The sequence below is a fragment of the Argiope bruennichi genome, chromosome 8 (genome assembly GCF_947563725.1).
Source record: "Argiope bruennichi chromosome 8, qqArgBrue1.1, whole genome shotgun sequence".
In the NCBI taxonomy this organism is placed as follows: Eukaryota; Metazoa; Arthropoda; class Arachnida; order Araneae; family Araneidae; genus Argiope; species Argiope bruennichi.
Window position 1 is genome coordinate 111,049,277 of NC_079158.1, and position 25,069 is coordinate 111,074,345.

The following is a 25,069-nucleotide window of genomic DNA, read 5'->3' on the forward strand; positions in this document are numbered from 1 at the left end:
TATGATAGAATGAGCTGTACTGTTGGCCATTTTTACCTACTGGTACAATGAACCATCTATAAAAAAAACTGCAAGCATCTCCTAGCATGCCTTCATCGGTGATATGGATGCTAATCTTTTTACCAGAAGGAGAATAAGAAATCTATTCACTAAAATGACAACTCTTGATTCCATGGCTGAATTGTCTGCGATGGTTACATCCATATTAAGGAACAATCATAAATATTTTCAGAAAATTCTGACTTTCAATTATTTAAGACAAATTTATTAAATATTGGTATCATAGAATTTACTCGTGTACTGGCAATTCCCGGAGAAATGAAGTTCATTTCAATTGAATATTAGAAAATCACTATTTTTCACTGTTAAAATAACACCTTTTTTTCTAATGCTTAAATATTTCAATGACGTTACTATATTTTTTCTTCTTTTTTTCTAAGAACATTATTTCACCTTCTGGAAAGTTTACTCACAACGATTTTTATTTAAAAAGAAGTTTTGGTTGCAGTGAACATTGAAAACATCAGGTGGTTGATAAAATATATCTTATCGAATGCAAAGTAACGTAACTGTAACATTTAAAGGTTTGATAAATCCTATTGATCTCTTCTCTGCAATATTCAATAGATAACTGCGCGTGTTGGAGGTTTGAGGTGTGAATTTTTTGCCATTGAAAATGGTAAGTGCTTTTTATTCTTTTGTTTAAATTAAATTACAGAATTTTATTTTTCTTAAAATTAAATTATAGAAATTTATTTTTTTCAAAATTAAATTATAGAATTTTATTTTTCTAAAAATTAAATGATAGAATTTTTCTATCATTATTATTTTAATAATGATAATGGAAATTATTAAATCAATAATTTTAATTAGAATTCGTTGAAATTCGAATTCTTCTGTAATCTCTTGATTTTCCTATTGGCGTAATATTACAATATCGTCTGTAACATGATTTTATTTTAATCAATTCAAATTTAGAATCGAAAATTGCCAAACGATTTTTTTTCGTTATTTAAACGAGTTCTCATACAGTGGCTCAAAAAATTGAGAGTACACCTTACTTTTACTTGATAAATCTGACTTTCAATATAAATAACACATTACCGGGAAGTGCAAACACGTTTTTATTTTTACACATAACAAATGGTTTAATTTAGAGTAAAAATAAAGAAAAATCAACGAAAAACTTCTAAATTGAAAAGTTTCAGAAGCATTTTTAATAAACATACGCAGAATTTTGCCTCAACAAATTGAGAATACACCAATGAAATTTTTGCAATATCGCGAATAGAAATAAAATGTCACTATTAAATTGCATGTCTTTTGGCTCTTATAATGGACTCTAAACGTCGTGGTATCGATTTGACCCATTTTTGGTGGTATCTGAAGATATTTAACCCCATTCTTCTTGCACCATTTGCTTTAAATGGGTTTTGTTTCTAATTTTGTGTTTTTGAACGACTTTTTCGAGTCGACCCATGAATATTCAATGGCATTGAGGCCGGGGTACTGTGGTGGTGTGTGTAACTGCTATTTACAATGAAAAAGACACCATATTTTGAAGTTACGTGCATTCTATTTGGGGTCTTTGTCCTACTGGAAAATTAAATTTCCATCTAAACCCAAATTTTTATCACTTTCCTCTAGATTGCTGCGAAGTATATCCAAGTAAACCATATAATTTTTAATGCCCTCTATAAAAATTAAATTTCCTACCCCGGATGAAGCCATGTAACCTCAAATCATGATGGAGTCACCATCATGTTTAACTGTAGGACGTAAACTTTCTGGATCCAAAGCAGTAATAGGCTTTCTACATGCAGTAAGATGGTTGTCACTGCCAAAAATGTTGAGTTTTCTTTCATTACTAAATATAGCTTTCTTCCAAAGGTTATTGGTCTTCAATTGATGGGTTTTGCAAACTTCAAATACTTTTTCTGAATTTCAAGCTGATGAATGGTTTCTCACTAACAATGCGAATTTTATATCCAGCTTGTCTAATGGCATTTAGCACAGTTTCAGCACTTACACTTCTGCCTATGATTTGAAAAGTTTCTGCAACACGTTGGATGAACCATATGGTAGCAGCAATCTAAAGAAAAGTGTTAAAAATTTGGTTTTAGATGGAAATTCCATTTTCTAGCAGGAAAACGAACCCAAACAGAATGCACGTAACTTCAAAATATGGTGTTTCTTTTCATTGTAAACAACAGTTACACACACCACCACAGTACCCCGACATCAATGCCATTGAATATTCGTGGGAAATACTCGAAAAAGTGGTTCAAAAATTCAAAATTGGAAATAAAACCCATTTAAAACAAGTGGTGCAAGAGGAATGGGGTTAAATATCTTCAGATACCACCAAAAATTGGTCAAATCGATACCACGACGTTTAGAGGCCATTGTAAGAGCCAAAAGACATGCAATTTAATAGTGACACTTTATTTCTATGCGCGATATTGCAAAAATTTCATTGGTGTATTCTCAATTTTTTGAGGCAAAATTCTGCGTATGTTTATTTTAAATGTTTCTGAAATTTTTCAATTTAGAAGTTTTTGTTGATTTTTCTTTATTTTTACTCTAAATTAAACTATTTGTTATGTGTAAAAATAAAAACGTGTTTGTACTTCCCGGTAATGTGTTATTTATATTGAAAGTCACATTTATCAAGTAAAAGTAAGGTGTACTCTCAATTTTTTGAGTCACTGTATATACAACAATAATTTTAACGCACAACAGTTGCATTCAAAGTTTTGTATGCTATTTGTTCATTAAAATTACTTACACATTACTTTAAAATTAATTTTAAAAATATCTTTTTAAATTAAAATCATTGTTATTTTATTTGTTATTTTTTATTTATTACTTAAATATCTTCAATAGAAATATTTTAACATAAAAAAAACTTTGCAATCATTTTTAACCTGAAAATCTATTTTTTATATATTTATTTCTAAATTCAGTGTTACTTAATTTAAGTTTTTGAATAATTCTAATTTTGTCATGGTGCCTTTCAGTCTGAATTAGTCAATTTAGTCGGAGTTTATTCTAAACGAAACAAATGAAAAACTGGATAAATTTTTACATTCCTACTTACTGCGAGCATTATTTATCCGTTAATTTCCAATTTAATTAAAAACTTAGATTTCGGCAAGTTTTAAATAGTATAAAAAATATCAAGAATGTGACACTTGGATTTTTAAGTAGAGATAACAGATAGAGGTATTTTTTTAGGAATTTGGGAAGACATTTTAACTTATTATGCGAAACAAAAAGTAAACTAGGGAATGCTTGCGGTTTAGACATGGATATGAAATGTAATTGTGATATAAAAAGGACACTAAGTGTTGTATATATATTTCAAACTTTAATAATTTAACAATAATCAATCAAGATAACTTTAAGTATTGATCAATCAATATAAAATAAATAATATTTATAATTTGGAACCTTATATTACATATTTTACTGGCTCAGTCCCATTTCAAGGATCGAGATTTTATTTCAATCTCAGAATTCATGAAAGCGTTTTAATACCGGGAAGTTTAGTAGTAGAAACATCATATCTCTCGAGGAAATTAAATAATATCCTTACAAAATATATTCATTCAAGTATACATGCTTAATATATGAATGTTATGTTATTTAATAAAATCCAACAATTAAATTTAAAGGAAAATCATTAAACTTCTGCTTACCTTGTGATATCATAATTATTTTAATTTGAAAATTTGTCTAGAAAAAAATAGAAATCATTTTTTCTCTTGAAAAATCATTTGAATGTGGAAAAAAAAAACCTACAAGAAAATTTTAACGCTAAAAGCAGTAAATTTAATCTTTTTTCATTTACTAACCTCCTCTGGTTGGCCGGGTTGGTTAAATTTAATTTCATAAATATCATTTAGACATAATTTCATGTTTAAAATTTCACCAAATTCTTTAAAATTAAAGCCGCATTATTTTAACTGTCTTACTTATATTTATATAAAAAAATAAACTGAACTTTCCTCTGGAGATAAGTTTCATAACATCATAGTGCAATTAAAAATTTAAATATCCGGCTCATCTGTCTTTTAAATTTTCCAATACAGTAACTTATCTTTTTTATTTGTTTTATAAACCACACAGACATTAAGTAGTTTTCAAAATTGGAACAAAAACATGTAATTAAATATTTGGTGAAACAATGGAAGCGGTTTGAAAATTTCAAGGTAAGAATATTTTGAAAAAAAAATTCAGCAAAAACTTTAATGGCTATTAAATTAATATAATCAAAAAAATTTATTTTATATTTTGAAACGGTGTAAAATTCATTTTTGTGCAATAATATTTCTGGAAGTTATCGTGGGAAAACGTCAACATTTCGCTTAATTTTTAATTTATTAAAATTCTAGTAAACATTTCAAAAAATTACAGTTTTGGAAAAAATAAGAGCTTTATTTAGACTTATGTGCTTAGCTAATTACATTTGACAAAATATTTATCTAATATCTTGTCATAACCTTACTTTTTAAAATGTTTTATACTTCCTATAAACAAGGGGTTTAATAACTGAATCACATTATTAAGCTAATTTTATTATTAAGCTTAGTATTTGAAACGAAGTAATGATATGTATTTATCCAGTTTGGATCAATAAATATAAATAGTTAATAATTATGAATAGTTACTATTATATGATTAATAGGGAAGGCATTTTTTATCGAATTTTAACTAGTTATTTGATGTAATTGAAAACTAAAAATTTAATTGAATCAATCGACTGTAAATTATTGTGGGAGTCAATGCAAATTAAAATAGGTAGTATTCCTACAGGAATATACATAAAAATTATAGGCAACGAAATAAAATTCGAAGTTAAAATTTTACTTCAAATGTAATTTCCAAAGAAAGTAATTTTTAAATTTTAATTTTAACATTTGTAAAAGTGTGCTATAGCATGTTTTGACGGATGAGTTTCAATTTCATTATAATATGTATCAAATTAAAATTTAAGAATTTAAGAAAAAAAAATACGGAAGTAAAATTGACTCATTAAGAAAGGCATTTTTCAGTTTTAAGGTAATACAAAATCATTTTTGAAAGATAATAGTTCTTGAAGATATGCACATCAATTTCTCTGGGCAAGCCATGCTATTACTCGTTTGGCGACTGTTAGCCTAAATTAGAGTTTAATTTAGCTCTCTGTTTGACTTATTTCATTATTTTTATTTGAAGATTTTGGTTGCACGGCGAGCCTTCTTTCGAGCATTTCTAACTTTTTTCAGCTCCATAGATTATCTAAATAAAACTTTGCAATTGATTGCAATTGTAAAAATCTTTCAAAGAAGCAGCCAGAAACTTTCTTATAGTAACTTGTCCACATTTGACTGTTGGTATTATATATGCAGAGGCTGAAACACTACAAAATCTTTATTTTTAAGTTATCACCCCTTTTTTTAATTGCATTTAATGAAAAAAAATAAAATCTTAATACTCTAAAACACTCAACCAAAAAAAAATCCATTCTTTTCTGAAAAAATTATCCAAATAATAGATATATTTATATATACAGGATACGTATACAGAATTTTTTGAGTGAAAAAATTATCAGGTATTGGAAAAGTAAAATGTTAATAACAACTCACTTTTCACTTTGTCATTAAAGGCTTCTGCAATTAGAGGATTTGGTTTGGTTTAGTTATATTAACGTCCCGTTTGAAGCAACACTAGCGCTATTTTGGGACAGACCCCGTAATGACTAGGACGACACCTGAGCTGGCACCCCCTCTCCACACCACACCAACAGCAGGACGTTTGATTATGACGGATTTAACGGGCAACAGACCTACTTACACGACGGTTCTTCGGTGGAATCGGGTCTCGAACCTGAAACCCTCCGGGTCCGAGGCCGAGACTTTACCACCAGGCCACCGCGGCCTGCAATTAGAGGGCTAGTTCAGTCTGAGGATATAATAACTGTAGATAGCTGAAAATTAAAAAATAAAAAAAAATACTAATTAAGGCATACCGATATTTTTCAATATAACGCGATTTCATTATTTTTTTATTTGTATTATAAATTATAATTTTTAATAAATCATAATTATAAAATTTGTATTATAAATAGAATTCTTTAAAATATTTACGAATCAGAACTATTCCAAAAAATAAAAGGAATTTCCATTTTATATAATAAAAATATTTTTTTTTTAATAAAGCATGGCAATATCAAAGTAATATCTGCATTTTATAATTTTTCGCATTCTTTTTAATCTTTCCTTTAATCATTCTTTTTTAATACAGTAGGTTTTAAAATTTTGCCTTCTTTACTACAGATTTAAAAAAAGTTCCAAATTCAATCATTCTTCAATGAAAAAAAAAGCAATATAATAATGCCTTTCACAGGTAAAATTAAGTAGTTTTAATAAAACTCGAATTCGGAATTTGAAGTCATTAAAAATTAATTCAGTGTAGGAATAAAATAAATTTTTATTTTTATTTTTAAATCGTACATTAAAAATTTTTGTTTGATGTAAGACATGTAAGTTTTCTGATATCTCGATGAAGCTGGCAAAAATCGATGAATAGGCTTGCATTAATACGGTTGGTTTGACTTTGCATTGATTCTATTAGTATCTTCAAGCGTGAATATAATAATAGTTAATAATAAAATTAGAAATAAACTTGGTCAACAATAAAATAGGAATATGCGCATTGACATTCTACAGGACAAATTATTTGGTCTACACTTATAAAATTCAGAATGCGCTCCTATGAGCAATTTAAAAACAGCGGGAGAGATCCCCTAAAAACTATTTTGAATACTCTGTAATAAATTTGTCATGCCAGAAAATACCTTGCATGGCATTGGCGTACAGTAGTTACGAAATATTAAATTTTGGCGTGAATTTAGCCTTTTTGTTATGCCATCATTATCATGATTTTTGGCGATTAAACCCTGCCATGCCATGTATCCAAAAAATCGAATTTGAGCTTTAGACATGTTTTTCTCAACCTATTGGAACAAAGATTTGACCCAAAACTGCACAAAATCCCATACCAAATTTGATATACATAAGTCATTGTGGTTTTGAATGATCGCGTTTACAGCTGTCTGAAAATACAGACTAACAAACAATTAACCCGTTATAGGATTTAGCTCAACATTTGATAGCTATCTGGATTATAGATGTTAAATTTGTGTGCTGAATCTTATCTATCTAGTTCTGTTCGTTTTGTAGTTATCTTGTTAACTTATATTCGAACAGCAGATGGACGGACTTCTGAACAGATTTGACTTTGATAGAAATCAGCAAATTTGGTTTTAAACCCGTATATCTAATTTCAACCATATAGCTCAAAGCATTTTTCAGTTAAATTTGTCACAGACAGACAAATAGACGGACGGACATTTTCCAAAACCTCAAGGTAGTCTGAAACGTGGAGATTCGTCAAAATTTCGAATTTGATTTATTTGACATATAAATCAAATTGCTATATTCCCCTATACTATGTATGTGGGTGTGATGGGTCTTAATGCATCAGTCCACTTGGATTAGCTTGATCTTTTTATTCTTGATTAACAAATGATGATTCTGATGAATTTTACAAATGAGAATTCTATGATGAAGGAATTTATATTACATGAAGATGGACAGTTGATGTTGTTTAAAGGATCTTTCCCACCTACGCGTGGTTCACTGGCATTTGCAGAGGAATTCTTCAACGCAAGAATTCCAGTTTCGGCCCTTTCTCAGAGTATCACGTCTTCTCGGTTTCCGGTCGCACCCTTCTCGGCGGACGTATGTTCTCTCCCCTCGTCTAGTGAACTCTGAACTCTGCCCTCCGACTGTTGGCTATCACCGGATGAACTCAGAGTGCCCTCTCGTGGAGTTAATTTACCACATGTATACGAGACAGTAAAAACAGAACTGATAAAAAATAAGCAAAATTCTGTATTTTACCGGTATAGCTTGCGAAAATATTACAGCACAAAAATAATTTGTGTTCATTCAAATAAAAAAATTATATTTTCAATATTAATTTAATCATCATGCAATTTTTTTCTCTATTTTTAGTTGATTTTAAAAACTATTAAATTTTTTTTACAATATAATTTATTATTGTATTTTCGTGTCTTTGTTGCTATCTCTTCATTATCATTGTTGTTGATATAAATTATTTCATTTTGGATTTTTTCCACAGTATTGTTCGAGATACGCAAATACGAATTTAATTCTCAAAATTGAATAAATTTCTGCTTAGAGTGCATTTTTAATAAAATTTTTGAAATTTGTTGCACTTGAAACTAAAATTTAACTTCAGAACTAACCAATGATGAAACATTTTAAAAATTCTTTTCTTTATACACACTATTACTCAATATGATAAATTTTTAATGATGTGGACCAAAAACTGTATACCATAATGAACAGAATAATAAAAGATTCTTAAAATAATATGAATTTCATGTCTAAAATTTAAAGCTCAAAAATATTTTGCTAAAGAAACTGTGAAGGCTTAGTTGTATAAAATATTTAATTTAAATCTTTAGCATTTATTTATCTGAGCGAACCAAATGATCCAGAAAGGGATCAGTATCTAAAAATATCAAAAAATCTACAAGCAACAATACCATTTTTTTAAGTGTATCCTTATCATTATCAAAAATCAAGGCCAAAATATTACTAGATAAAATAAATATTTGTACCGAAATAAATATTTGGCTAAGTTGTATAAAAAATTTAATTTAAATCTTTAGCAATCATTGATCTCAGCGTACCAAATGGTCCAGAAAGGGATCAGTATCTAAAAAAATCAAAAAATCTACAAGCAACAATATCATTTTTTTAAGCGTATCCCTATCATTTTCAAAAATCAAGGCCAAAATATTACTAGATGAAATAAATATTTGTATCGAAATAAATATTTGGCTTAGTTGTATAAAATATTTGATTTAAATCTTTAGCAATCATTGATCTCGGCGAACCAAATGGTCCAGAAAGGTGTCAGTATCTAAAAAAATCAAAAAATCTACAAGCAACAATATCATTTTTTTAAGTGTATCCCTATCATTTTCAAAAATACAGGCCAAAATATTACTAGATGAAATAAATATTTGTATTGAAATAAATATTTGGCTTAGTTGTATAAAATATTTAATTTAAATCTTTAGCAATCATTGATCTCGGCGAACCAAATGGTCCAGAAAGGGATCAGTATCTTAAAAATAAAAAAATCTACAAGCAACAATATCATTTTTTTAAGTGTATCCCTATCATTTTCAAAAATCAAGGCCAAAATATTACTAGATGAAATAAATATTTGTATTGAAATAAATATTTGGCTTAGTTGTATAAAATATTTAATTTAAATCTTTAGCAATCATTGATCTCGGCGAACCAAATGGTCCAGAAAGGGATCAGTATCTAAAAAAATCAAAAAATCTACAAGCAACAATATCATTTTTTTAAGCGTATCCCTATCATTTTCAAAAATCAAGGCCAAAATATTACTAGATGAAATAAATATTTGTATTGAAATAAATATTTGGCTTAGTTGTATAAAATATTTAATTTAAATCTTTAGCAATCATTGATCTCGGCGAACCAAATGGTCCAGAAAGGGATCAGTATCTAAAAAAATCAAAAAATCTACAAGCAACAATATCATTTTTTTAAGTGTATCCCTATCATTTTCAAAAATCAAGGCCAAATATTACTAGATAAAATAAATATTTGTATCGAAATAAATATTTGGCTAAGTTGTATAAAAAATTTAATTTAAATCTTTAGCAATCATTGATCTCAGTGAACCAAATGGTCCAGAAAGGGATCAGTATCTAAAAAAAAATCAGAAATTCTACAAGCAAAAATATCATTTTTTAAGTGTATCCCTATCATTATCAAAAATCAAGGCCAAAATATTACTAGATGAAATAAATATTGGGCTTAGTTGCATAATATATTTAATTTAAATCTTTAGCAATCATTGATCTCGGTGAACCAAATGGTCCAGAAAGGCGATCAGTAACTAAAAAAAGCGGAAATTCTACAAGCAATAATATCATTTTTTAAGTGTATCCCTATCATTATCAAAAATCAAGGCCACAATATTACTAGATGAAATAAATATTTGACTTAGTTGCATAATATATTTAATTTAAATCTTTAGCAATCATTGATCTCGGTGAACCGAATGGTCCAAAAAGGCGATCAGTAACTAAAAAAATCAGAAATTCTACAAGCAACAATATCATTTTTTAAGTGTATCCCTATCATTATCAAAAATCAAGGCCAAAATATTACTAGATGAAATAAATATTTGGCTTAGTTGCATAATATATTTAATTTAAATCTTTAGCACTCATTGATCTCGGTGAACCAAATGGTCCAGAAAGGCGATCAGTAACTAAAAAAAGCGGAAATTCTACAAGCAATAATATCATTTTTTAAGTGTATCCCTATCATTATCAAAAATCAAGGCCACAATATTACTAGATGAAATAAATATTTGGCTTAGTTGCATAAATTATTTAATTTAAATCTTTAGCAATCATTGATCTCGGTGAACCAAATGGTCCAGAAAGGCGATCAGTAACTAAAAAAAGCGGAAATTCTACAAGCAATAATATCATTTTTTAAGTGTATCCCTATCATTATCAAAAATCAAGGCCAAAATATTACTAGATGAAATAAATATTTGGCTTAGTTGCATAATATATTTAATTTAAATCTTTAGCAATCATTGATCTCGGTGATCCAAATGGTCCAGAAAGGCGATCAGTAACTAAAAAAAGCGGAAATTCTACAAGCAATAATATCATTTTTTAAGTGTATCCCTATCATTATCAAAAACCAAGGCCACAATATTACTAGATGAAATAAATATTTGGCTTAGTTGCATAATATATTTAATTTAAATCTTTAGCAATCATTGATCTCGGTGAACCAAATGGTCCAGAAAGGCGATCAGTAACTAAAAAAATCAGAAATTCTACAAGCAACAATATCATTTTTTAAGTGTATCCCTATCATTATCAAAAATCAAGGCCAAAATATTACTAGAAGAAATAAATATTTGCCTTAGTTGCATAATATATTTAATTTAAATCTTTAGCAATCATTGATCTCGGTGAACCAAATGGTCCAGAAAGGCGATCAGTAACTAAAAAAAGCGGAAATTCTACAAGCAATAATATCATTTTTTAAGTGTATCTCTATCATTATCAAAAATCAAGGCCACAATATTACTAGATGAAATAAATATTTGGCTTAGTTGCATAATATATTTAATTTAAATCTTTAGCAATCATTGATCTCGGTGAACCAAATGGTCCAGAAAGGCGATCAGTAACTAAAAAAAGCGGAAATTCTACAAGCAATAATATCATTTTTTAAGTGTATCCCTATCATTATCAAAAATCAAGGCCACAATATTACTAGATGAAATAAATATTTGGCTTAGTTGCATAATATATTTAATTTAAATCTTTAGCAATCATTGATCTCGGTGAAGCAAATGGTCCAGAAAGGCGATCAGTAACTAAAAAAAGCGGAAATACTACAAGCAATAATATCATTTTTAAGTGTATCCCTATCATTATCAAAAATAAAGGCCAAAATATTACTAGATGAAATAAATATTTGGCTTAGTTGCATAATATATTTAATTTAAATCTTTAGCAATCATTGATCTCGGTGAACCAAATGGTCCAGAAAGGCGATCAGTAACTAAAAAAAGCGGAAATTCTACAAGCAACAATATCATTTTTTAAGTGTATCCCTATCATTATCAAAAATCAAGGCCAAAATATTACTAGATGAAATAAATATTTGGCTTAGTTGCATAATATATTTAATTTAAATCTTTAGCAATCATTGATCTCGGTGAACCAAATGGTCCAGAAAAGCGATCAGTAACTAAGAAAAGCGGAAATTCTACAAGCAATAATATCATTTTTTAAGTGTATCCCTATCATTATCAAAAATCAAGGCCACAATATTACTAGATGAAATAAATATTTGGCTTAGTTGCATAATATATTTAATTTAAATCTTTAGCAAGTGTATCCCTATCATTATCAAAAATCAAGGCCACAATATTACTAGATGAAATAAATATTTGGCTTAGTTGCATAATATATTTAATTTAAATCTTTAGCAATCATTGATCTCGGTGAACCAAATGGTCCAGAAAGGCAATCAGTAACTAAAAAAAGCGGAAATTCTACAAGCAATAATATCATTTTTAAGTGTATCCCTATCATTATCAAAAATCAAGGCCACAATATTACTTGATGAAATAAATATTTGGCTTAGTTGCATAATATATTTAATTTAAATCTTTAGCAATCATTGATCTCGGTGAACCAAATGGTCCAGAAAGGCGATCAGTAACTAAAAAAAGCAGAAATTCTACAAGCAACAATATCATTTTTTAAGTGTATCCCTATCATTATCAAAAATCAAGGCCAAAATATTACTAGATGAAATAAATATTTGGCTTAGTTGCATAATATATTTAATTTAAATCTTTAGCAATCATTAATCTCGGTGAACCAAATGGTCCAGAAAAGCGATCAGTAACTAAAAAAAGCGGAAATTCTACAAGCAATAATATCATTTTTTAAGTGTATCCCTATCATTATCAAAAATCAAGGCCACAATATTACTAGATGAAATAAATATTTGGCTTAGTTGCATAATATATTTAATTTAAATCTTTAGCAAGTGTATCCCTATCATTATCAAAAATCAAGGCCACAATATTACTAGATGAAATAAATATTTGGCTTAGTTGCATAATATATTTAATTTAAATCTTTAGCAATCATTGATCTCGGTGAACCAAATGGTCCAGAAAGGCGATCAGTAACTAAAAAAAGCGGAAATTCTACAAGCAATAATATCATTTTTTAAGTGTATCCCTATCATTATCAAAAATCAAGGCCACAATATTACTTGATGAAATAAATATTTGGCTTAGTTGCATAATATATTTAATTTAAATCTTTAGCAATCATTGATCTCGGTGAACCAAATGGTCCAGAAAGGCGATCAGTAACTAAAAAAAGCGGAAATTCTACAAGCAATAATATCATTTTTTAAGTGTATCCCTATCATTATCAAAAATCAAGGCCACAATATTACTAGATGAAATAAATATTTGGCTTAGTTGCATAATATATTTAATTTAAATATTTAGCAATCATTGATCTCGGTGAACCAAATGGTCCAGAAAGGCGATCAGTAACTAAAAAAAGCGGAAATTCTACAAGCAACAATATCATTTTTTAAGTGTATCCCTATCATTATCAAAAACCAAGGCCAAAATATTACTAGATGAAATAAATATTTGGCTTAGTTGCATAATATATTTAATTTAAATCTTTAGCAATCATTGATCTCGGTGAACCAAATGGTCCAGAAAGGCGATCAGTAACTAAAAAAATCAGAAATTCTACAAGCAACAATATCATTTTTTAAGTGTATCCCTATCATTATCAAAAATAAAGGCCAAAATATTACTAGATGAAATAAATATTTGGCTTAGTTGCATAATATATTTAATTTAAATCTTTAGCAATCATTGATCTCGGTGAACCAAATGGTCCAGAAAGGCGATCAGTAACTAAAAAAAGCGGAAATTCTACAAGCAACAATATCATTTTTTAAGTGTATCCCTATCATTATCAAAAATCAAGGCCAAAATATTACTAGATGAAATAAATATTTGGCTTAGTTGCATAATATATTTAATTTAAATCTTTAGCAATCATTGATCTCGGTGAACCAAATGGTCCAGAAAGGCGATCAGTAACTAAAAAAAGCGGAAATTCTACAAGCAATAATATCATTTTTTAAGTGTATCCCTATCATTATCAAAAATCAAGGCCACAATATTACTAGATGAAATAAATATTTGGCTTAGTTGCATAATATATTTAATTTAAATCTTTAGCAATCATTGATCTCGGTGAAGCAAATGGTCCAGAAAGGCGATCAGTAACTAAAAAAAGCGGAAATACTACAAGCAATAATATCATTTTTAAGTGTATCCCTATCATTATCAAAAATCAAGGCCACAATATTACTAGATGAAATAAATGTTTGTATCGAGTGTTCACATTTCTGTCATAAAATGTTATTCAAAGCGATTGAGCTGATTACATATGACTACAACCATTTAATGAACTTCATTGTTCATTAAACAATGGTATAAAGATAAGATTTCTTGAGAGTAGTAGAAAGAAGTTCAAAGTTTCTCTCTGTTAAACCTTGTGCCATAAATGGAAATCCGGGCCTTCAGAAGCTTCATTAATGAAATGGTTATTCCTGTACAGAATCCGACAGTTGAAGATAGGGAAATGACGTTCTGTTATAATAGCGCTGCAAAGATCTTGCCACTGGTACAGCCATGCATCTCTGGATATTCAAAATGCGATGCAAATTCATAATATATTTCAAAGGAGAAAAATATATCTATAAAAAAATAAAGTTATTGAAAGTTCACTTTTTTACTTTCACGTATACGTAGTAAAGAAAGTAAAGCGATCATCAAAAATTCGAACTGGAGATTTTGACGAATCTCCACGTTTTAGACATTTCCGAGTTCGGAAAACACATTTTTGAAAAAATGTCCATCTGTGACAAAGACAAGTCAAAAATGCTTTGAGATAGATGGTTGGTATATTTTCTTTGCACCGAATTTCTATCAAATTTTGAGCAAAATCTATCCGGAGATGGTTCATTTTTCCAGCTGTTCGAATATAAATTTACATAATAACAACAAAACGAAGAGAACTAGAAAGATGAAATTCGATAGGCAAATTGTAGTGTAGATTTTGACCTGCCAGATTCTGAGTCAAATCTAACTACGGGTTGATTGTCTGACAGTCTATTGTAATGTCTTGATCTAGACTGATCAAATAACGAAGCAGAATTTCCAGACAATTCTTTATTTTACAGACCTATATATACAAAAGAACAACTTGTTCTAATCCTGGTTAAATAAATAGGTATTTACTCCTGTAGTAGGAGACACAACAGTTAAAGTCGAAGGCTTTCTTAAAACTACGTTGGTTCCCGGACTCCGAACTCGTGGGCGTAGTCCAACAGTCCGCCTGCAATTCGTTTCTTCTCTCCCCTAAAAAAAATCTCCGCGCTTTATTTCGGCGACAATCTCAGCCTCTTAAATTACATTGGTCATTTGAGCTCTCTTTCGGCCAATCGGCGTTCAGCAATATGCTCTCTCAGCGACGCCAGTGGGTCGTGGGAAGGAAACACCCCTTTCTGTTTGAAGGTACTATCAATATCTCTTGGACGAGGAATTCCACATGTGGTCTTTCACTGTAGTGAACAGATGCGAGACCACCCAGGTGAAAAAATCCACCATCTGGCTATCTCGAGGTATTTAGTAAGTAACAGCGACGACACAGCTGGCTGTAAATGTCTTATCAGTACTGGGAAAAGGGAAATGTTACACTATACTTTTCTAATCACGTAAAAGCGATAATTCAAAAACGCAATAACTTAAAATATGTGACTACATGTGCAATTTTCTGTCAGCTTTTTGTTTCATTAGATTGAGAAAAATGTGCATAAAACACAAATTCAATTTTCGGATACTATTAAAACATGCCAGGGACTAATCGCAAAAATACTCACCAAGAATGACACGATAGATTCAATAAAAGTGCTAAATTCATGCCAAAAGTTAATTTTTCTTCACTATTTTACGCCAATGCCATGTATTATTGAGAACTGAGAATTGGCGAGCTTATTTGAGAATTGGCGAGCAAGTTTTGGGGAGATAATTTCTTCTGGTTAAAACTGGGCATCTGAATCTATAAGTTTTGACCTAATTAAGGTAACGTAATAGAAGTTTTGAATTTCGTAAACCTTGGCTGCTTCTTTATGCAAAGAAAGAAAAAAATTCTGATATTATAAATGACCATTAATACCTGGATGACATCCCCAATTCTTTCTTAAATCTTCTTTTGTCTTCGGTTTTTAACAGTAAATCTCATTTTCTCACCTTCATCTAAAGCTAAAAACTTCTGCAGCCTATAATCGACTATGAACTGTTATCAAAATTGGGGATAACTATTTTTTGCTCTACATCCCTCAGCATGTTTCTCAAACAAATAAATACATTGCTATGAAAAATCATCCGGTTGGTGTCAATGAATGAAATCCAAAGAGATGAATAATGAAAAATGACGCTTTATCCCACAAGAAACACTAAAAACAGTAATAAAACACACAGCTGGAATATATTCAAAGTACAACATTGGAGACAACTATCCATACCAATACCGGTAGACAGTGCATCGCTAAATAGAAAACATTAATAGCTCTTAACAAAATCAACTAGAGATCCCGCTCTGCGATCATTGCGAAAAGAGAATCAATTCCTTATGTGACTGTCTCATCTTCTGTCATCTCTCGACAAACCATGAGGTCACATGGATTTATACACATGATCTTAGAATTTCTAACAGAGATAGAATCATGAGTATTTGGAGGAATATTGAGAATTTTGAGGAGATTATCTTAAAGTGGCGGTCTTCTCCTCTTTTAACAGGATGATAGATGTACGAGAAAATGAGAGTCAGAGATTGATCACTTTATGGGTGGGGGCCATCCACCTCGAAAAGGATGTCAGTTCGGTGAATTGGCTGGTGTTATGGACGTGTAGTGAATAGGTTATAAGCCAGTTAACAGCTACGCTACCCGAGCAATTGCTTTTGTATCGTGGTCATGTTATTGGGCTGCGAACCATAAGGTCTCAGGTTCTATTCTCACTCATTCCAATCCGCCGCAGACGATTTGTGATAAAAACAGCAGTCAGCCACATCGCTACTGATTTGTTCAGTGGTGGCTTGGTGTTTGGCTGAAGAAGAAGAGTTAAAGCCATAATTTTTGCATTTTCTGAATTTTCATTTCTGTCATCAAAGTCGCCAAAATTGTCTCTAAGATCAGGGTTCATTGAATCAGACATTACGGTCTAACAAGAATATATGTAAATTTCCCTCAAGAATAATGTAAATAAAACTGCCATTGAAGGGAAGCAATATTATAGATTCCTTACAATATAATATTAAACTTCTTTTAGCCATCACTAAATCCAGATTTTAACCTTTCAATTTGAATTTTTTTACACAAATATTCATTTCATTTTTCTTTCACAAACGGGACACTATTTTTAAAAGACACTATTTCGGCCCTATTTTTAAGTTCAAAATCAAATTTTCTAATAAAATAAATTTGAAAAAGCATGGATTTAACCTCTCCAAAAGAATTTATGATGAACTTATTCTCAAAATAAAATATTTACACTTAGAAATTTCTACATTATTTCTCACAATCTGATGATAATACTGTTCAAAAGGATATCAATATTGGTTGTGACTAAAAAATTAAAAAAAAATGTTGAAGAAATATATTTTATCATTTGGTATAGTTGCCAAACATTTCTAAAATAAATTTTTGATGAAAACTTTCAAGATTTTCATTGCTTATTCCGATTTCACATTTCAGAAGGTTTTTCTTCTTCTGCTTATTGTGCCGTGCCTCGTTGCTGGTGATACACAGTGTCCTGACAGCAACATTTCTTGTCCAGATGGTAAGTCAGCATTTAATATCATTCCTTTCAATCCACCCCTTACATATTCAAGAAAATGATTTTCAGAAAAAAGAAGCTTAAGAAATTTTCTTACTCTTCCTTTTTACTGTCATTAAATCAAAGCCAAATCAGGCAACTGTCCCGTCAGTAAAATTATGAGAAAGCGGTCTCTTGCTTCATTTTAAATACATCATTTTGTTTCTTTAAAAGCTTTTATATCCATAAACATAACCCTGCTGATACAATTCCCATTTGCAGATAATTTATCTCATACCCATTTCATTCATAATTATTGTCATGATAAATTATTTCAATTATATGATGCAGCGAAAGCAAAGTTTTGGTTACATGTTGTTTCCATCTTTTCTAAAATGATTACTTGGTCATAATAATTGTTTTTCCGCTTCTATTAAGAGGGAACTTTTTCTAGAAAGCCAGAGAATAAAGGTTTCCTTGCTAATTATTTAATTTATGCTAGAATAAAAAACTAATATAAAGGAATTGTCCGTTTATTTTTATTTTTTTTTAGAGAAGCAATGAGTTCCGTTGAGGAATTTTGGATTTGTTTCTTAGTCGTATCTAATAAACAGTGAAAACGAATTCTGAATTCAAATGAAAAAAAATGAAGGAAATTAACTCGATTTATGAAAAGTGAAAATACATTGGATGAAATTTACTCGATTTATTGCCAGTAAAAAATATTGAATGAAATTAAATCAATTTATTACCCATGAAAAACACAGAAGTGAACTTCGTTTGATATCAGTTAAAAAATTAATTCCATAAATTTAACTTGATTTATTGCCAAAGAAACAATATTAAATGAAATTAACTCAATTTATTTCTATGAAATTAATTGGATTCATAATGTTGATATTATAATCATAGACAATTAGGATGTGAGACGTCAAAATTAAGATGTTTTTAATTAAATGCTTATCCGAATGTGTATCGCATAAAATAAGAAATAAATAATTTGTTGTCAAGATACGCTATAAAAGATATATTTTTATCGTTTTTAGAAAATATTGTTAATTTTAAAACATAGATGTTGTTTTTAATATTATGTAGTAACATGCTAGCATTTGTTAAAACTATCATGAGTGGACTCGCTAAAATTTTCCCACATACTCTTTAATAAAAAAGGTGTTTTTATGCAGAACGCCTTGAGAAGTATTGATGTACAATAGTTGTAAAATATTAATCTTTGGAGGGGGGGGTTCGTCCTTTTACTGAGTCTGTCGTGTGATCCTTGGCGAGAGTTCTGGCAATGAATCCCTGACATGCGGTTAATAGAATCCAAAAATCGAATTTTTTGTTTTAGAAGCATTCTTTCCACTCAACTGAAGTAAAAATATGCCACAAAATTACACCTGCAATCACAAAATCCTATACCAAATTTCATGCATTTAGGTCATTGTGGTTTTGAGTTATATCTTTTACGTGTAGTGCTTACTGAAGTAGAGACCGATAAACGGTCAACCCCTTGTTGTATTTAGCTTAAAATTCGACAGGTGTCTGCACTATAGATATTTAATATGGATACCGAATTTCATCAGTATAGCTCTCTTTTTTTGTAGTTATTGTGTTAACATGTATTCGAATAACTTGACAAGTGGACTTCTTCATAACAAATTTTGCTCAAACTGTAGAAAACTACAGAAAAATTGTTAGAAAACTACATATTTGGTGTAAAGATCGTGTTCCAAATTTCATTCGTCTAGCACAAAGCAGCTTTGAGTTATCTCAGACAGAAACAGACAGGCGTAAATTTCCCAAAATGTATTTTTTTTTTAACCCAGAGAGGTCTAAACGTGAATATTCTTCAAAATCAAGTTCGAAGTTCTTTACAATTACAATATCTTGTCTGTACTTCATATACAAAAAAGTAAAAACTATTACCTTTAAACAAATTTGTGTTAGCAGCATTAAATTTATAACTATCAAAGTTTTTTATTAAAATTTTGATTCTATATTGTTTATTTTTTTTCTATATTGTTTTTTTTTTCTTTATTGTTTTTTTTTCTATTTTGTTTATTTTCTTTATTGTTTATTTTTTCTATATTGTTTATTTTTTTTTCTATATTGTTTATTTTTTTCTATATTGTTTATTTTTATTCTATATTGTTTATTTCCTTTGTTGTTTATTTTTTTCTATATTGTTTATTTTTTTCTATATTGTTTATTTTTTTTCTATATTGTTTATTTTTTCTATATTGTTTATTTTTTTGATTCTATATTGTTTATTTTTTTGATTCTATATTGTTTTTTTTTTATTCTATATTGTTTACATCATGGCAGATTTCAATTGTCTATAAGCGCCCAGCTGGGCTAATGAGGATCGCAGATAGGCAACTTTTTTAAAAAAAATGTTATGAGCCTAGTCAACAAATAAATAAATTTGTGAAAAAAATATAAACTCAGTGAAATATGATAATATTAGAACTTTGTTAACTGTCATTAGTCGGGTTCGTATTTGTTCAATAATTTGTATAGTATTTACAAACATAGAGCATTTGTTTAAATATAAGTTGCATACAAATATGGATCTCATTCATTTATGATTCATAATAAACAAATAAAAATCTGCATTTTTATAAAGTTACTAAATTAAAAATTAACCGAAAATAAATGCTTAATAAATTTTAAAAATATACAGAAATATAAAATTTAATTGATCTAAAATGTGATGTAACATGATGTACTTTGCATAAGGCCGACAAATACCTAAATTTGGTACTAGTGCAGAATGTGGTACAATAAAATTTTAATATAATAACAATGTTTCACTAAATGAAACTGACTCATTGCACAGAAAAAAAATCATTATCATATTTTTTTCAACAGTCCCTTTATTGACTCAAATCTCATAAAATAACATTTAAAAAATTATTATATTCTAATTATTTCTAACAATTATTATTTTTCTAACAATTATTATATTCTAATTATTTCTAACAGTTATTATATTCTAATTATTTCTAACAATTATTATATTTCTAACAATTATTATATTCTAATTATTTCTAACAGTTATTATATTCTAATTATTTCTAACAATTATTATATTCTAATTATTTCTAACAGTTATTATATTCTAATTATTTCTAACAATTATTATATTCTAATTATTTCTAACAGTTATTATATTCTAATTATTTCTAACAATTATTATATTTCTAACAATTATTATATTCTAATTATTTCTAACAGTTATTATATTCTAATTATTTCTAACAATTATTATATTCTAATTATTTCTAACTGTTATTATATTCTAATTATTTCTAACAATTATTATATTCTAATTATTTCTAACTGTTATTATATTCTAATTATTTCTAGCAATTGTTATATTCTAATTATTTCTAACAATTATTATATTCTAATTATTTCTAATAATTATTATATTCTAATTATTTCTAACAATTATTATATTTCCAACAATTTAGAAACAAGTTATTGGGTTACAAATAAAAAAGACAACCTGTATATTAATGGAAGTAGTATTACCAAATACGTAACCAACCTGAATTTTTTATTCCTATATAGCTCACATTCTTACATTATATATTTTACTGGAACAAAAATGTATAATTATTTAGATTTTGAAATTTTTTAAAAAAATAACCTTAAACGTAATTATTTTCTGCTTTTAAACTCTTTATTATATAGAAGTGCAAGGGTATTTCTAAAAGTTTAAAACTTAGCTGTAAGGGCTCTAACAGAAAAGATATCCGGTATATTAATGGAAATAGCATTACCAAATGCATAACCAATCTGAATGTCTTTATTCTTATATATCTTGATATACTCACACTAAATATTTTACTAAAACAGTGGAAGACTATTTAGATTTTGTAATTTTTTCAAAACAACATAAATAACCTTAAACGTAATTATTTTCGGCATTTAAACTTTTTACTATTTGGAAGTGATAGGTATTTCTAAAAGTTTAAAAGTTAGCCACTAAAACGCATCCTATATATTGATGTAAATAATATTACTAAATAAGTATCCAATCTTAGTTTTTAATTCGCATATATCTTCGTATTCTCGAATTAATTATTTTATTAGAATAGTATCGTACAAAAATTTATATTTCACATATATTCAGAAATCTTTTTATTAACTCAAAACACGTAAATTTTATTATTGACATTAAAAGTCTTTTTCTATTCTGAAGCATCTACGTACCTTTAATGGTTTAGAGAAACATCTCTAGTGGGCGTCATGTAACTTCCATTAAATTAAGGACGCCCATTACCAAATAAGAACATAATCTGGATTTCACATTTACATGTACTCATATTTCAAACGTCACGTCAAATTTTCTTAGAATAGATAATGAATGAGGGCGTATCAGTTGCCTATACTCCGATATCTGAAAATATAAACACGATTTCAAAGTACAAAATTCCAAATAACTTTATCTTAATACGAAGGTCGAATTCTTTCTGGAAGCAATGATATATTTCTAATATTGTTACAAAAAATATATATTATGTATTACGTATTTTGCAAGACTGACGAATTACCCTAGGAGGTCCTTCTTTCTAAAACCGTTGATCAGAATTAATTAAAAAATCAATACCTATCTTCAAAACATATACTCGCCATTTTTAGGGACTTGTGCTTTTTCTAATCAAATCTCTTTTGCCTAACTTGATGTTCATGATTCTCTCAACAGCGCAATTTTCATTAAATTGATATCTGACACGATTGCAAGGTACAAAATTCCAAATAACTTTATCTTAATACAAAGGTCGAATTCTTTCAAGTAGCAATCGCAAATTAATAATATTGTTTCAAAAAGAATGTACCATGTATTAAGCATTATGCACGGCTGACAAGGCTTAAGAAGTCATTCTTTCTACAAATGTTGATCAGAAATAATAAAAAATCAAGATCTGTCTCAAAACACATAATTAACTTGCCACTTTTAGCTATCAGTTGTGCGTATGTGTTTTTCAATCAAATTTCTTTTGCCTATCTTGATACTCATAATTCTTTCAATAAAGTAGTTTTTAGCTTCAAATTGTGTCAATTGTTCAGCCTCAAATTGTATCAATTGTTCAGCATCAAATTGTATCAATTATTCACCATCAAATTGTGATAGGTTTTAAAGCTGTGTAATTTTAACGTAGCGCCATTGAAAATAAAACTGTCTGGGTAATCCATCTGCTAATTGCACATCGTCTTTCGCGATATTTTAATTTCACTTTCTTATTTCTCACGCAAACTGCTCGAGTAATAAAATTAATCTATTATCTTCAGTCTTAAATAATGGAATTAAACCCCTTGATTCAATATTCCATGACTCAATGAAAGCGATTGAATCGAGAAAACCCCTCGATACAATATTTCATGAAGCAATGAAAAAAGTTTGAATTTCAATTCAACATTGAGATCTACTATTGAAAATGAGACAAAAAAATATATTTAATAAATTTTAAAATCCAGGAAAAGTTTGCAAAACAATTAAATTCACATTGTTAAAAAAGACAATTTTTAAAAATTTTAAATCGATATGAATATTGTTTCTATACACATATATTTTTGACGTTATCGCAGAAAAAAGTTTGGTTTATTTTTTAATCAATTAAAATTCGAATTACATTTTCAAACAATTTTTCAAAGATGCACAGTCTTACCTTCCAAAAATATATTTGTACCGAATTTAGAAAGTCTAGATCAAACGGTCTGGCCTAAAGAATTCTAACACATACACATTTATACACTTTTAAAACATAATTTAATTTTAAGAATTTTTATTAATAAATTCATTTTAATTAATGCTTTTTATTTCCTTTAATGATATAATCAAAGTTCATAGTTTTGCAACTTTTCTCGCGAAATTTATATATTAATAGTCGTAGATGGTCTGCATCGAGATTTAATTACTTATTTAGTATAAAGGTCACATTCTTTGAACAATTGTCTGTCAAAAGTAATGATAAATCATTATCCATGTTTAAAATAATTATAATACAAAGTATATGAGGTTCAAACATTATCTTAAATTTTGGGTAAAAAGTTATAAAGGTATTAAATATTAAATTTTACTATTATTTTACAGCATATCTCGTTCATTTCCGATATAAAACCTCAATTATTCTCACACTCCGAGGTATACATGTGTCAGTTTTGGTAACTGTAGGTCAAACGGTGTGGCCTATAGAGCGTTAGCATACATTGATACACAAACACACACACTCATTCATTTTTATTATTAGTAGAGATGGCGATAATTGTAAATGAAAATAATGGAAAGAATTGGAGAAGGTTTGCTTAGAGAAGAAGCAGAGATAAATTTTCTAATTCATTTCTTTTACTTCTCTACTTCTTTAGACAAGAAATGCTGTGAAGTGAATGGCCAGCACAGCTGTTGCGACATCGAAGACGACGTTGACAAAGTTCATATTCTAGAAGGAAAAATGAAAGTCTACCCTGGAGAAGAGCTCTTAGCACTAGCTGAACAGTACCCAAACGCATCCGTGGATGTCCAACACGGTTTACTTGGCAAGTGCAATTTCTTAAGCTGCAAAGGACAATGTTGCAAAGATTTCTGCTGCGAGCCTGGTTACTCCTGGAAGTGCTGCCAAGAAAGCAGGTGCTGCCCCCCTCAAACTATTTGCTGTCCTGTCGGCTGCTGTCCGAAGAGACAAGAGTGTTGCGCAGGAGGTTGCTGCGCTGAAGGTCAAAGGTGTTGCGGAAGATGGTGTTGCAAGAAGAAGCAACAATGCGGCAATACTTTTAATAGCTGTTACGGTAAAGGAGCAACATTTACACCTGCCTTTGCCACGGTTCTGATTCTGGCTGCAGCGGTTGTGATGTCACGCCATCTGTAACATTTTGCAAGTTTAAACTCAAGAAGAAATTTTGAATCTGTATATGATGTAATCTTGAAAATTTCTCCAGTAAATATATCGGAATTTGATAGAGATAGAAAAATTTCGCTGAAATAAATATTTTCTTAATTTGTAGTGCTTCATAACAAACTTTCACTACTTATGCATAATTGTATCATTAAGTAACAAAGCAAATATGATATTGTTGTAATTTTCCTTATTTTGTGTAAATTGTCTGTAAAATTTCTGAAAATCGTGGTAGAAATAGTTTTGCATACCTGTAAATTGTCTTCTTTTCATATGCAATTCAATATAACTGCACGGTACATGAAAATGGTGATAAATTGAAGTACATTCTTGTCATTTTTACCATATCACTTCATTTAATTGTAGTTGCAGAATATTTCTGTTTTAATTGATGAACTTCATCGTTTAAATAATGTTTAAAAATTGAAATATTTATTTTTTACCCTTAATTTTTACGTTTGAATCGTGTTATCGATATGATTCAAAGATTTTCATGTAAATAATAAATCCTGCAAGTCATCAGATTGTAAATCTCATCAAACTGTATATAATAATAAAAATAAAAACTAACTTTTCTA

At 28.8% G+C, this 25,069-nt stretch overlaps 1 protein-coding gene across 1 annotated transcript; it reads left to right on the forward strand.

Moving 5' to 3' along the window:
- Positions 1-548: 548 nt before the first annotated feature.
- On the forward strand, positions 549-25,069 carry LOC129980529 (progranulin-like). The gene is made up of 3 exons (XM_056090870.1): positions 549-679; positions 17,529-17,613; positions 23,965-25,069. Exons 1-3 carry the CDS (start codon positions 677-679, stop codon positions 24,462-24,464), a joined length of 588 nt encoding a protein of 195 aa, XP_055946845.1. The 5' UTR covers positions 549-676; the 3' UTR covers positions 24,465-25,069.